This window comes from Periplaneta americana, chromosome 3 (genome assembly GCF_040183065.1).
Source record: "Periplaneta americana isolate PAMFEO1 chromosome 3, P.americana_PAMFEO1_priV1, whole genome shotgun sequence".
NCBI classification, from domain to species: Eukaryota; Metazoa; Arthropoda; class Insecta; order Blattodea; family Blattidae; genus Periplaneta; species Periplaneta americana.
Genome location: NC_091119.1, coordinates 59,466,557 through 59,482,008, shown reverse-complemented (window position 1 = coordinate 59,482,008; position 15,452 = coordinate 59,466,557). Strand labels below are relative to the sequence as shown.

General features: G+C 33.5%; 1 protein-coding gene across 5 annotated transcripts in view; it reads right to left on the bottom strand.

Annotated features, from left to right (window-relative positions):
- Positions 1-15,452, bottom strand: part of LOC138696060 (serine-rich adhesin for platelets-like) — a 106,811-nt gene that overhangs the window by 55,108 nt on the left and 36,251 nt on the right. For all 5 annotated transcript variants that reach the window (XM_069820569.1, XM_069820574.1, XM_069820572.1 and 2 more), the window contains one exon: positions 7,519-7,647. In XM_069820569.1, coding sequence (XP_069676670.1) covers positions 7,519-7,645 — 127 coding nt within the window. In that variant the 5' untranslated portion in view covers positions 7,646-7,647. The remainder of the gene's footprint in view (positions 1-7,518; positions 7,648-15,452) is intronic.

Below are 15,452 nucleotides of genomic sequence, written 5' to 3'. Positions count from 1 at the left end.
GTTTCTCAAACTATGATCCGCAGACCACCTGTGGTCCTTCAAAACAGACAGACGAAAAAATAAAATTCAAATGAATTGCGTATCACACTATAGCTGAAAATTACAGTTTGAAAATGACACATGGGAATAGCCTTTCATTTTTTCTCCCAGTACTTATATTTTATTAAATTTCTTACCTACCCGTCTACCCACTTTCCCACTCTACTCTCAACAACAAATGAAGGATTTAACCCATATATGCCCACAGGTTCATTAACGATCCACATCATATTTTTATTTATTTTTTTTATTGGGTTATTTTACGATGCTGTATCAATATCTAGGTTATTTAGCGTCTGAATGATATGAAGGTGATAATGCTGGTGAAATGAGTCTGGGGTCCAGCACCGAAAGTTACCCAGCACACATTTTTATTAGTTCGTTTAATATTTGTTTAAATTTTCGGTTGGGCACCATCATTATGTGTTCGATAATATATTGGCAACACTTTTGTTTGTGCAATTGCTCCGTTGTAACTCTCTGCAATGCATTTTAACTGAAAATGTGTAACACTTCAGTTTGGTTATAATGCACGTCAACAAAGAAATGTAAGTAAACACTTCATTGTTAAGTATTTTAGTTCTGTTATTGTTTTATTACATAGGGCAAGCAGTAATCAATATGATTACATGAGGTGGAGTTATGAATTGTATTCCGTAGAGGCGTAACAGTGTAAGAAATTTGGCATGGATCGTTTTCGACCCTATGGGCACATAGGGAACCTTTCGTACATTTTGCTAAATTTTCTAATGATATTATTATTGATAATTATTGTGAGCAGATTTTCTTTACTTTCATATTCCCTATGAAAATTTACGAAACATTTACGATTTATAAATACGTGAAGTAATTTTTTAGGAAAACTACTATCCCGCTAACACAGCTAACAAGCAAACATTCTGATGAGGGCAGATAAAAAAGTTTTTTTTTTTCTTCCACCATGTTAATAATGTCAAAAGAAGTGCTTATACAAATTCTGGCCACTCGACCACAATTACAATAATTCTGGCAAGATCTTCTGTCTCCCTTTTTATATATTGAACTGATAAATCCTAAATTCATCTCTTTCGGTATTCCTTCTCCTTGTAAGATTTTATATAACTTTGTCAGGAGTGTTACCAATTTAGTTCCTCCATATTTTAACATTTCCAAATGAATGGCATCTGGGCCAGTTGCCTTGCCGTTCTTTCTTACTGTTCACAGATACTTCACATTATCTTCTGACAGTTTCCATCTTGTATCATTGTGAGTAATTTTATCACCTTCTTTAAATTCTGATTTTTCTTCATTTAATAGATTCTTATAATATTCTTCCCATTGATTGAGGGATATCTGTTGAATATTTGTTTTTCTTTTTGTATTTCTTCTCACTCCCCTGAGAACTTTCCATGCTGTAGCTGATTGTTTGAAGTCTAACTGACAATTTACTTGTTCACACTACATTTTCCCATTCTTTATTTTTTGTTCTTCTCACTTCCTTTAAGACTATATTCTTTCGATCAACATATTATTCCTAGCATCTTCTGTCTTTGTACTTAACCATCTTTGATATGTTCTCCATTTATCCTCTATTTTCTCTAAAATATCTTTACTAATCCAGTTATCTAATTTCTGTTTATCTTGATCAGTTCCTAAAAATTCATTTTTCTTTCTTTTATCTTTTATGCTTCAAGTATTGTAATGTTTATAACTCTTCAAAGTCTGAAGTGACTTTTGAATGACCCTATATTTCTCAATATATATATATATATTTTTTTTTAATTTTTCATTGACTGAATCACAGGTCACTGGTCTTCTCTGCTGTAGACCCAAATTCAAGTATCAGAAGAATACAAGTGAAATATATGTTAACCTTTCTAATGGATCTGACTCAAATGCGCATTACTCTGTCAGTCTGTAAACAATAGGTCTGCTGCAAAGGTGAGTCAGCAACTTCAAGTTCAGATATACACTAAAGAAAACCTAACTTATTTAAATTGAATAGCTGCCCAGAACAAGGTTGTAACCCTCATTTCTCATAAGTACCCTTTTTCGTGAATAATGGTTGTTAATGATGTACTATGTACAATGCTTGTACTTGTATTAAAATCAGCACACATGTCTTATTGTCAACTTTGTTCTAAAAAATAAAAGTATATACAGTACAATATGTTTTTTCCCATTTTTTTTTTTAAGAATTTCGTATTTGCTGGTCACAACCTTGTTCTGGGTGGCTATTCAATTGTTTTGTATACTTTAAGAAACTAAAGCAACAGGACACTAAATATTTGTGCAGAGAATATAATTTAGATCTTTGTGTTGTCCCATGCTTCTATGTATACCACACACAAAAGGGTTTCTAAGAGATAAAGAAAATAAATGCAGTAATTCAGTTAGAAACCATTGTAAATGCTCTTTTGAAAACAAAATAATAATTGATATAATTAATAAAATGTCTTATAGGTCCTTTCTGCATTAATAATGCATATCGTCGTCCTTCCTGCAATAACTCCTATGTGACATATTTATCGATTTTCAGATTTTTGCTCTATTAAATAACTTAAATAGTGATACAGCAAATGATTAAAATCTCCAATATGTAATTATATTTCTTTGTTTCGAAAATGTAAGAATTCACAGTATCCTACATACGGCTGCCAGAGGATGAATAAATGTGTTTTTTCTTCCTACCAAAAAATTTTATATTTTGCACACAGGGGTTATTGCAGGAATGACGATGATATAGAAGTTATTAATCATACAAGTCCAGCTAATTAGCAGTAGAATACATCTTTGTAGTAAAAGAATTTTTTTTTTATCTACTTACACTTAGTACTACAGATCCTTTTTGCACAAATAATACCTAAGAGAAGTATTACCCACTGGGGGCCCAGTCAGACTGAGCAAGTAGACACAGTTAAAAGGCTAATGGCGAAGTGTATCAACTTCGGTTAAAAATGAAGTAATCAGGGTTTACGAAAGCTTCCATACCGCCTGCTTCTTGTATTGGCACTTGAATGTTTTGACTACACCTAGATTCAATGATTGTAGCAGACTGGTACAATTTGGAAGAATATTACCTTCACATTTCTAAGAGCAGTCGTGTCTCTTGGGTGTACAGTACACTAGTCAATGAAGAAAAAAATGTTTCTACTGAACACCCATTTGACAATCCAGCTGATGCAGATATTTTTCAAATATTGTCGTCACTTGTTGGCCTTATATTTGGTTGGCAATGTTTTAACTCCTCCCTTAAAGCAGCGTAGCTTGTTATATTTCCCTGTGATCAACACAGATATAATTTATCAGAACCATCTGTACTGCAAGCAGAACACACACTTTGCTTCGATTTTTTCCCTCCATGGCATAGCTCACCTTTGCAGGTCTGGGTTTTATTTTGTTGTAGATTAAAAAACAAGCCAGTTTTATCTGCGTTATAATTATCCGTAAGGTCATAACCCACAACCTGCTATTGGAGTTCACTCTTCCATTCTTCTAATGTTTTGGGGTTCACACTAGCATTTTCCCCTAAAAGAGTCTTGTATAAGAGATTATCACATTTTTTAAAATAATCATCCAACCATTACAAGTCCTGAAATTATTTATTCCAAGTCTGGAAGCGATGTACAGCACTTTCTCTTTCAAATGAGTGACTTGATTGAACCGTTTGCTGTGCAAGCTTGTTTAAACCATGTCGAAACTGCACTCTCGAGTTCTTCTAGTGGTGATGTTTTTAATGGCAACCACAACTTGCAAAACTCTTCTCAATTTCTGCAATTTTTCACTATTGTATTTAGCGTTGGCATGGATAAATTAAGTCTTGCTGCTGAAAATCCCATTACTGTCACAGCCAAATTGACAGAAGAAGATAGCAACGACAATATGAACATGTACTCATTATAAGACAATTATGAGAAATATAAGTGCTAGATAAAACTAATGAAATCAAGAAATCATATAAATATATATAGTCAATTTTACTTTGTTTTTTCAATCTTCTTAATGTATCCAGCTGCTTGCTGACAACATAAAGTCCACTATAGTCCACTGTAGTCTTTTCAGTTCTTGTTTTTCATGAGAAATGAGGGGTATTTTGATTGGTGTTCATTATAGATGCCTGTTGCTAGTAACCAGAGTTGGGGTGTAGTCAATATATTCTGCAGGGCTGCATCTTCTGCAACCGGTATTGATGATTTTAATTTACTTCTTTTGTGGTTTATGGTTGGACAGTATAGAAGAATGTGTTCCAGATCTTCATCATGATTATTACACCACAGACAAGTAGGATTATCAGAAATGTGAAATCAGTGTAGGTACAATTGAGTGACAATGTGACCTGTTCTGGCTCTTGTTAAAAATGTTTGAACATATCTGGGAAAGTTTTTGTACGTTTTGAGGTCATTTGGTTTCTTTTGAACGGACTGTAAAAATTTTCCTTTGTCAGAAGAGAGCCAATTGTTGATCCATTAGTTTATGAAATGAGACCTTACTGAAGCAAAAGCATTGGATAAAGATATCACTTGAAGAGGTCTTGGCTGCAAATATGTTGCCTGTTTTGCAATATTATCGACTTTCTCGTTTCCAGGTATACCACAATGACTAGGTATCGATTAAAATGTTATTTCCTTTTGGAGTTTTTTTAGTTTACTTAGTTGTTTCTGAATTGGAATAATTCTATGTGTGTATAGGTTTGGTACATATTTGATTATATTAAATATAGCTCCTTTGGAGTCAGTAAGTATGCAAATAGATTTTTCAGAAATTTGAGTAACATAATTAAAAAACTTTTTAGTTCATACATATTTCCTTATTACAACTTTGTTTACAAAAACCATGTACAATTCTACAGGTAGTGCTCAAAATTGCTACCAAGAATTCTAATGCAGGCTTGTAATCTCAACTTCATGGACTGTATTACGCTCTCTCAAATTCCAGGCATCTGTTACATTTGCTGACATCCTTCTTCAACATACTGGTGAATAATTTCCAATGGGCATTAACGGTGAACAAACTGTTAAAAATTGACAGTATGATGTTTCTATAAATGTTTCATGTAAAAAAAAAAAAACAGGATTGATTAATTTGTTACCAATTACTCTGCCCATGTATTAATACTAAACTGCTGCTGTCTTGTTTTCAAACTGCAAGTGGATTTTTGCCAGCCCATACATGAGTATTATTAAAGTTCTACACTCCATTCCTGATAAACTTTGCTTCACTGATGAATAATATGGCAGACAGAAAATGTTGGTCCTGAACACACATCTGCAGTAACCAAGTAAAAAACGTTTATCTTGGTAAGAAACCAGCTTCACTAAGATCTTCCTACTCTCGCTGAAGATGATATGAATAAAGGAGTTGGCTTCGTAAAATTGTTCACATTGTCACAACACTCACATTCTCAGTTTCTGCTATGTGTCTGGTGCTGTTACCGCTTTTGTCCTTGATGTGACTAAGGACTCATTATTCAGGCGCTCTGATCCTCAATGATCTTCCCACAATCTGAAACTCTTTTTTGAAAAGAGCCTGTTTCCACAAAATGTTCATGTACTCTCTATTCTCTTGAGAAAATTTCTGTTAACAGACTGTTCAGTATAAAATGCCTTGCTTCATTCACAATACAATTAGCAAGTCCATACATGAGAAGTGTAACTGCTATTTTCTGATTAGAATACATTTTGACCACAAAAACAGGGGTGTTCTGTTCGAATGTACAGTACCTAATTTCAATTGCCTTTAAAAAGTTCACCATCACTAGGTGAGTACCTACGAGGGTTTATTAAGTATTGATAGATATACAGGAAAAGGATAGAGGAAATGATCTCCTAGGGCTCAAATGCTCTAATACCATCAGAGTCGAAATGAACAAGAGTTAGCCAAGGGAGGCTGGATAGGAAAGAGCAAACGGCCTGCCTTTAAAAAGTTAAAGGTTAAAGATATAATGAAACAGAAGTTGCCACCTGAAAGGAAAACTCATCACGTTTTGTGATGTTTTCAATTGCTACCAAAAGATGGAGCAAAGGTCGGCTCATGAGCTTTCCTGTTAGTCATGGCATAGCCACAGGAACATGCTCAGGAGTGCTCTGGTTTGTTGAGTTAAAATCCATTGTTAGTGTACAGTAGTGGCAAAAAAAAACTGGACCGACCCTTGTAGCTGATTTCAGAGCCTTGTTCACGCCAGAGCACGACAGACTGGTAACTAAGACTTTCGTGGTTCGAATCCTGCCTGGGAAGGAAACTTTTTTTGTTCCTTATTCAAATTTATTCCCAATATTTTTCGATTGCTGGTAAAATTCATGTTCTGGAAATAATAAGTTAATTAAGTAGTAAAATATCGCTACAATGGAAAAGTATTGGGAATAAATTTGAATAAGGTACAAAAAAAAAGTTTCCTTCCCAGGCAGGATTCGAACCATGGAAGTCTTAGTTACCAGTCTATCGTGCTCTGGAGTGAACAAGGCTTTGAAATCAGCTACAAGGGTTGGTCCGGTTTTTTTTGTCACTACTGTACAAAGATGATTTAGGTGAGTGTTTAAGAGAGATGAACAACTCCTATAGGCATAAAGAAATAGCATGACACATTTCTAGCTACTGGAGGTATGTTAAAGTAGCATGGTTGCAGCTAAAAAGTATTGGAAGTAATAGTGGAAAATGTTCGCGCAGCAGTCGAAAGGAGTTCCTGTAAGTCACTCAGGTGAGCTTTCACAAGAGTTGCAAATTCCAACAACACTCCACCAAATTGTACATTGCAGTCAGAGACCTTGAGGATCTTCAGGAGAGCATCATTGTAACCATCACCAGCATAATTAAAAACATTTTGCAATGTACTTGGCAGAAAATTGTCTATCATTTTGATGTCGTCACTGTAACTGCTGGAGCACATAGAGACATGGTGATTTGTTTCAACGAAATTTGTAAGTTTTCCTTCCAGACAAAATTGGTTGTTTCATTATATCTTTAACCTTTAACTTTTCACAGGCAATTGTAATTAGGTACATTCGAAGAAAGGAATACCTTGTACATAACAAATAACTAATACTAACAAATTTCGAAGCTTGCACTATCCCTTGTTTTCAGATGCCAGGTGACTATAAGCTCTTTTTTTTTTTACATTAACTACTGCTTTAATAAACATGACCCACTAATGTAAGAACTAAACAACATGAACTAAAAAGTACGCCTGTAATTAAAAAAAACAAAGCAAAATTGACTGTACGGTATATTTAGATGCACTTTTTGCTTGTTTTTAGGTTCTCTATCTATCCCCCCCAAAGGTGCCTCACATATCAATTAACACACTGCATATATTTCCTTAGACTGAATAAAAATATTAATACTAGAATCTAAAAAAAAAAATATAAGGCAACAAACAAAATATACAAAATGTCTTATCTGAGGGTAAATATCACATAATTACATGTACAGTGTGCTTATATCTGCAAGCTGAGGATATCAGTGCCAACATTCATAGCGTCAAACTTAATTTTGAAAGTAACTTACCAGTACAGAGCAAATCCCGCAATCTCTGCACGATCAATTTGAACTTTTCAGGAAAGTTAGGATCTTTGAGATCGCCTTCACATGTTACAACCGTCTCAATCAGATCACCATCGCTGTCCGCGGCCATCTCTGAAATAAAATTATATGCTTCATTAATACATTTAACTTAGTTTAAATTCTTAATGAGTACATATAAATTTATAACCCCACACACGCGGCCACATACGCGTGCGCGTCATATACACACTTATTTTTAAATTCCAAGTTGCATTCAAATCAAGTTTTTGAAAAGGAGACGACAGAAGGAAGCAATATCATTATTATTATTATTAAACTGAAAACATTTACCATATAATATAAGTAGCATTAGAATATCAAACAAAGACTCAAATTGATTATAAATATTGCAATACAAAAAACTGCCCTTGTATATAGTGAGGATCACGTAAGTGTAGTTCCTAAAAATCTAATTTGGCCATCTCTTCAGTGTTGCCAACTAATATCAGATATCACCAAAGAGGGTAAAATCACAATGCTACGTTCCATAATAATAATATTAATACAGTATTAACAATAACAATGTCTTGCTTATTTACCACATCTCATCTTCATGTTGAGAGGTGTTTCCTAAATGGTTCAATAATTTATGATATAGTATATTTTCCTCCTGGACTTCTCGCATATTATGTTGGTAATTAGGATTAATATGATCTAATATTGAAATCTATTTTGTCTGGCAACATGAAAGTCATTGCTTTGACTAAACAGTTTATGATTCATGAGACTTACTTAACCTAAAAATATATTTACTTGCTTGCATTTTCATTAGTTTCCTTTACTGCAAACCGAAATTATTGCCGCCAACATAACAATTAGAAAATAACTGCCAGTTGTAGTATTTGTCATTACCCGAAATTCAAAACAAAGTTGGTAAAAGAAAATTCAACCTGAGAGCTAGAAAATTACTGTAATCCACTAGCATATGTAATAATAGGAGAAGAATGGTTAGGTTTCACCCTTAGGGTATTAAGTAAGGTGATCCGGATTATACCATGTAACTCAAAAGTCACTTGCCAAATACGGAAAAAATTTTATTTAGAAATGACAATTATGTAGGCATAACAGAATACTAAGAGATTTGTTCCACCGAAAGTAAACACTTTCTACCATTAAATACCGTACATCACAACATTATTACATTGCATTACCTTCCGGTAAACATGACTAGGTTTGATGTAAAGATAGTGTGTTCCACTTACTTGAAGGCAGTGTCTCACTCGACCCTGACTTCCCTCTGTCACTGTTAAAAGTGTTACTTGTGAAATGTGTTGGTTAACATGGTGATTCGCGTTTCAATTCATCTATAGATGCAGGACAGAGGTATCATTTCAGTTTTTGTTTCACATGAGGGGAAGATTCTTTAGGGAAGACCTTACGGGGTATGGCCTATCACATGGTGTACTCCCATCCTATTTTCTCATGTGTGTCGTACACTATTTTTCAGACAGCCATTCATCTGTGGTATAAACATCTTCTGCCTTCTTCACTGCTGTATTCCCTCTCATTGTAATAGTGAAACTTTATAACATTAAAAACAAGTGGTGGTACAACTCAGTAGTAGAGCATTCGACCGCAGTTCGAGAGGTCCCCAGTTCAAACCCAGGTGTCCACTAATTTATTTATAAAATTGTTTCATACAATTATCAATAAAATAGTTGTTGAAGCAGTTTATTAATTTGTATACATTTCTTAACCCAAAACGGTCATTTTTAAAAGTAGGTCTGGACTGTTTGAACTACTTTATTGATCAGTTGTGATTGCTGTGTATCATCTGCAGGGATGTCGCCAGTGGTGTGAAGTTGCGGAAGTGTGGGCAAGCATCCCCTGAAGAAATCTGGGCAACCCTTTGCACAATCCCATTCACCAATGCCAGTTTAAGCATATTTGTCTAAGCTATAAAACAGTAACTTAAGCAATTTATGAAAAAATAAATGATGCATAAATTAGTTTGAAGAATGAATAGAATGTAATTCCTAAAATGAACATGTCATTAGATGTCAGGAAATTTAAACTGTGCGTAAATTGTTACAAGATTCATAGTTAAATACAAATAAATGTTAATCTTGTTTTTATCTTATCATCAAATAATGTGGCATTACCTTGAATGTTTTAAAATTAACGTGTATTAAAGCAATATGGTCGACAATCAGAAATGCCAGATCCACTATTGGTACATGTATTGTTAATATATTTATCATAATTACCAAATTAAATTTACATGATTATAACGAGTACATTATAGCAAGATTATACTCCAAATTTCAGACAGATTGAATGAATTCGAATTTTCATACGACATGACATATTTATTGTTATGCAGTCTGTTATGCAACCAGTGTATTCCAAAACAGTTATAACTTCTATTAGGAAAATCTGTTTCAACTGTGTTATTGTTGGACACCTCCCAGTTGATGTATTCTTACAGGCTAACAGTTCGAATCTGCCTTTTGTTTATGGAGAATTTGTGTCTGTATTTAAGTGATCAAGATCAAAACTTATGTGAAAGGCAGTTTAATTAACATGCATAATGTCTAGTGGGCAAAAATTATATATATATATATATATATATATATATATATATATATATATATATATATACATTTCCTTTTTCAAACGTTATGCATAAACAAGAGTAAGTGAAAATACAAGTGTTATGACAGAATTTGAAAATGAAGCAATAGTCCATGATGTATAGACATCGGATTTTACGTAAAAATTATTTTACTCCTTAAATGATAAGTGCATAAAAACTTGCAAGTACACATTTCACATAAAATTATACCTTAAAATGGTACTTTCACTGAACCTAAAAATGACTATTCTGACGATAGAGCCTAATTTTGCCTATTTAACATTTGTTGTCTCTAGAGGTAAAAAAAAAGCCTCCCCACCCCCACCCCCGATAATTTTTACTGTAAATTTCCAATATTTATTTTTCAGTTTGTATTAATTTTTTAACTATGACTGTACACTTTGCGACAAATAGAATGGGCCGCTAACAAATTTGTAAGTTCCAGATACATAAAACTATATATACTCATCTTGTCAAAGCTGCAGTTCACCCGGCAACACATAATTAAACTATTTAAATTTGCTGTATTTTGTTTAATAGTTTGAAATAGGTTATAAAATCGAATGGAGGGTTGATTTTAGACGGATCAAAGGCCCTAACGAGAAAAATAATGATAAAATTGATAAATACACCATCAATCAAACAGAATAATAAAGGAAAATCATGTGTTATGTCCATCTGATACTACTGGTTTCAATAGCACAGACTTACAGCACAGGCCTACAAAAGTCAATAGTACTAGTTCAAGGTCAAGTCTCCAGCAATCTCATTTTTTTATTACAAATTTCCCCACCATGTGTCTTGCAAAGCTGGATTTACATAGCAACATCTCTTACATTATATGCCCAAACTCCTACGTATTACTCTGTGAAGAGATTTATTAAATCTACATACTTAGACTTCAACAAACAAAATTTGATAACTCAATCCCAAGCGAAAAAATGGAACTCTCTGCATCAAAATCCACAGTTAATTCCCGATTTGCCACGAAAATCGTCTGTAGCTGCATTTAGGTTGGTAACAGGCCATGACTGTTTGGCCAAACACCTGCATAGAATTGGAATATATCAGTCCCCTAACTGCCCATTGTGCAACTCAAACCAAGAAATGGATTCAGAACGCCTCAAAATCTGTGCTTCAGTGGCTGGTCATGATAATATATTTGAAAAATATTGGAGTGCAAGAGGTCAAATGACTTTATTGTCAAACGCCTGGCATTAGAAAACAACAACAACAACATGCCCAAACTCTTAGTTAATAACATATCCCCCCTACCCCAAGAAATACTTTTGTTTGCAAATAAAAGAATCTGTTTTGGCATTACTAATGAATATGACAGACATGCAACAACTCAACAAATCATTGCCCTGGTTTGCAGAAGCTAGTGTGCATTGAGAACAGCCATAGTGACCAGCGTCATGTTTCATAATCTTGTGGACTTCAAGCCGCGCAGAATGAAGGCAGTTGTTGACGTAGTAAAGACTAAAAAATCGGTTTTAAAAGAAAAAAAGGCTCATTATAAATATTTACTATTCTCACAAGAGGAGGACTTGAAGTAAAATTAAAATGTGTAAAGACTTGAATGAAATGGCACCTAATGAAAACGGACACTTTCTCACTGTAACACTGTGTTCTGTACTTTGATACACATTTTTACATTTGCAGTTGACTTCTCCGTATTTACAATTCTTAATAGACTTACAATACTATGGAACAAATCCACAATATTGAAATATTCTTGGAATATAATTCTTATTTTTCTTGCTTCAGCTCATGATCTATGTGTGCCTACTGCAGATCTGTCAATCCTCATTAGATTGCTATTGTTCCATTCTCCTGGAATAACAACACACTGATTTTTATCTTCCTTTGCCACAGTTTTTTTTCCTCCATATATCTGGATAGAACAAATGCACAATGAAAAACTGTGAAGTGCATACAGTACTATGCTGATAGGATTATTAACTCTACAGTTTCAACAGGAAGTTCAAGTGTTTCCAATAAAATTCTGAAACAGCTGCACAGTATTCCAAATGCATATTCAGATGTTTCTCTAGCCCTGCTTGAATATTCTCTACAGTTGTATTACATTGCTCTTGTATGATTTCATTACAGGCTATGTCCCTTTAACTAAAAAGCGTCATCTGCTATTACTGTGAATGGTGCCGCAGTTGAAGTTCTAGGTAAAGACATGCTCCCACTTAAGGGGAACTGAATCAAACAGAATTTCTCTTCACAATGTATTTAAATAGAAGATAACAGAAAGTGTAGCATCAAATAAAATTGGATAGAATTCATGAGCTAGAATATTTATTCCACCACTAGAACAGAATAACTTCTTTCGGGTATGATCGTATGTTCTCGTGAAGCCTTGATGGAAAAACGAACGAGCCATATTATTTTTTCGTAGTGTAATTTGTTTATTGAAATTTATTGCTGAAATAGTAAGTATACAGAACATTACAATTCACTAATATGAACGAAAAAAATTAATATATTTTGTTCAAAATTATCCATTACTGTGTGAAAAAAACACAAAAGTACTACCATAATACATTATTATTTTTGTCATAATGCTTGATGCGAAATAAGCAAATTAACAGAAACATCAGGTAAAAATTAAAATCCAAAGAAGTGCTATAGAAATTTTTTTTTCGTATCTCAGAATATAGTCAAATAAAGTGAAAATTCTTCATGTACCTCGTTAAAATATCATGAATCCAGTATTTCCTCTTATTGTTTTCGATATTTCTTCTTTCCGCCTTTTCACATAACTGTGCTGAAGCCATTAATACAATCCATTTTAATCTCTAATGTGTTTCGGTTCTTGATTCCACCAGATTTATGCAGCAGCAGATATTATATTTAGTTTTGATTTGGTTCAATTCTGCTAAATGAGAAATGGCCCTTTATAATTCTGGTTTAGGAAAATTACGTATCTTGTGTGTTACAATGCTGTAAAGTGGACTATTCTTTAGTACATCTCCAACACTACTTATTCTTCTATTACAACCAACATTCACAAAAATAAATATGCAATGTGCATCTACAAGTGCAAGTAAAACAATATAATTTTCATCCTTGTAATTATACTCGTAGTAATATGATCCCATACTTCTCAGCGGCCGAAATTCCACATGCTTACCATTTAAATCACTGAAGCAATTTGGTAAGTTCCAGAATTCTCTAAATTGTTCTGATATTTGTCTCCATTTTCTGTTGATGGGAACTTAGAAAGTAAAAGTAATAATGCAATAAAAATTAATATAGTTAATCATAAAAAATATAAAAAATAATATATTTGTAAACATCTTCATCTGTGTTTCTTTAAAATTGGTAAATTTGTGTACACGTTTCAGGAATAATAGTTGAGCTCGTACTTGAAGGTACTTTGAGCATTAAACTTTTGCAACTCTCTACTGTTGCCAAAAAATGTGAACATTAGTACTAACCTATAAAAACCACAGAATTAATAATGAGGTCATGTAAAGGAAAAATCTTTGAAACTCTCTCATGATTTTCAAATATTTACCTCTGTGAAACTGAAATGCTTCTCACATAATTATATTTTCCTTTGTGATCTTTGGCAAAACTAAATATAAATTTATCAAAATCCTGTTAATTGATCCTAAAATAATTCTTGTCTGAATCACTGTCCTCTCACCTCACTTCATCGTTCAATAGGCTTTGTAATTCACGTCTGCCTTCATCCCTTCCTAATTTCCACGGTTTTGTTCCTCTTCTATTGCTTGTACAGCAACTGTTCTCTCCTCTGATTTGTTGTCAGTCATTTTCTTGACACAATTTATACATGCAAGGTGTCGTGTGTTCAAGCATGACTGTTATATGGCATGCAAGTACACTACTCACATACTGGTAACAAAGGACTGTGCAATTTCTGGTGCCAGATATGTCCTCGTCTGTACAGGACTTCATTTTATGAGCCAGATAATAAATGGCAACCAGCACAAAGGATATTCACAGACAAAAATACGCCAATAAAAATCAAAAGAGGTCAAAGCACTGGCAAGAAGATAATTGCCTCAGTCTCTCATTGCTCTATTTCTCTCATCTCTATTCCACTGGAGGGTCATAATGATTAATACCAAGTAGTATATCACCATTTGTTTACTGACAGTCTTGGATAAAGTGTGTAGAGGATAACCTCGAAGCTGTAACATCTTCCAACATGAAAATGCATCATCCCACACTGCAAAACAGACAGTGGACTTTGTGGTAACTTTGGTTGTAAAATTAATACTCATCCCCCCCTACAGTCCTGATCTGGTACCATGCGACTTGTTCTCAACCACTAAGAAGAAAATGTGTGGATTGTCCTTTAACATCTCTGAAGCTGCGATTGAGGCCTTCCATAAGCTAATGTCTGAAGTACCTCTAGAAAAGTGGATGCAGTGTTTTGGTGACTAGTTCCATTTAAGGCTGCTAATACACTATCAAAGTTCTTTGACAAAGAATGATAAAATATTTTATCGAAGATCTTTGATAAACGATAGAATTTGGGGTAAAAGATTTTATCAAACATAACCTAAAATTAAGAACAAAGGGTCTCCTAGCACTTGTTCCATAACAGTGAACATGTGTTCTCAAACTTCGTTGATACTAATACTTATGAGTTAAGTTTATGATTTGTTGATACTCATATTTACGCGTTAAGTTTATGATTTGTTGATACTCATATTTAGGCGTTAAGTTTATGGTTTGTTGATACTCATATTTACGCGTTAAGTTTATGATTTGTTTATACTAATATTTACGCCCTACAGCATGACAAGAACAGTATTATGCTTGTTTAGCTAAAATTAGTTCAATTATTACAATATACATGTTACTGAAAAAGAAACAGAAAAAGAAACGTCTGTTGGTTAAACCATGGATTGCAATTGCAAGATGTGGTAAGAGAGATAGGTACATCAGATCTTGAAAGAGCTACAATGCGAGGACTTGAAAAGTTATACAAATTATTATAAAATTTTATTATTATATAATATTAATATTATATTATATAAATTATTTATTTACAACATTTCAATTCCTTCATATTCTGATATCAGAATTTTTGTGGTAGCTACAGTCCAGTTATATTTGCGTTCCGCCATATTTGCTTCAATGCACAGAAATCTTTTATCAAAGATAACAAGCTGCACTTACATTTTATAAAAGATATTTTATCAAAGAAACTTTTGTAAGAGAAAACCCATTACACTGTCATATATTTTATAAAAGGTCTTTGTCAAAGAACTTTGATAATGTAATAGCAGCCTATGAGACAAGTGCATAAGAA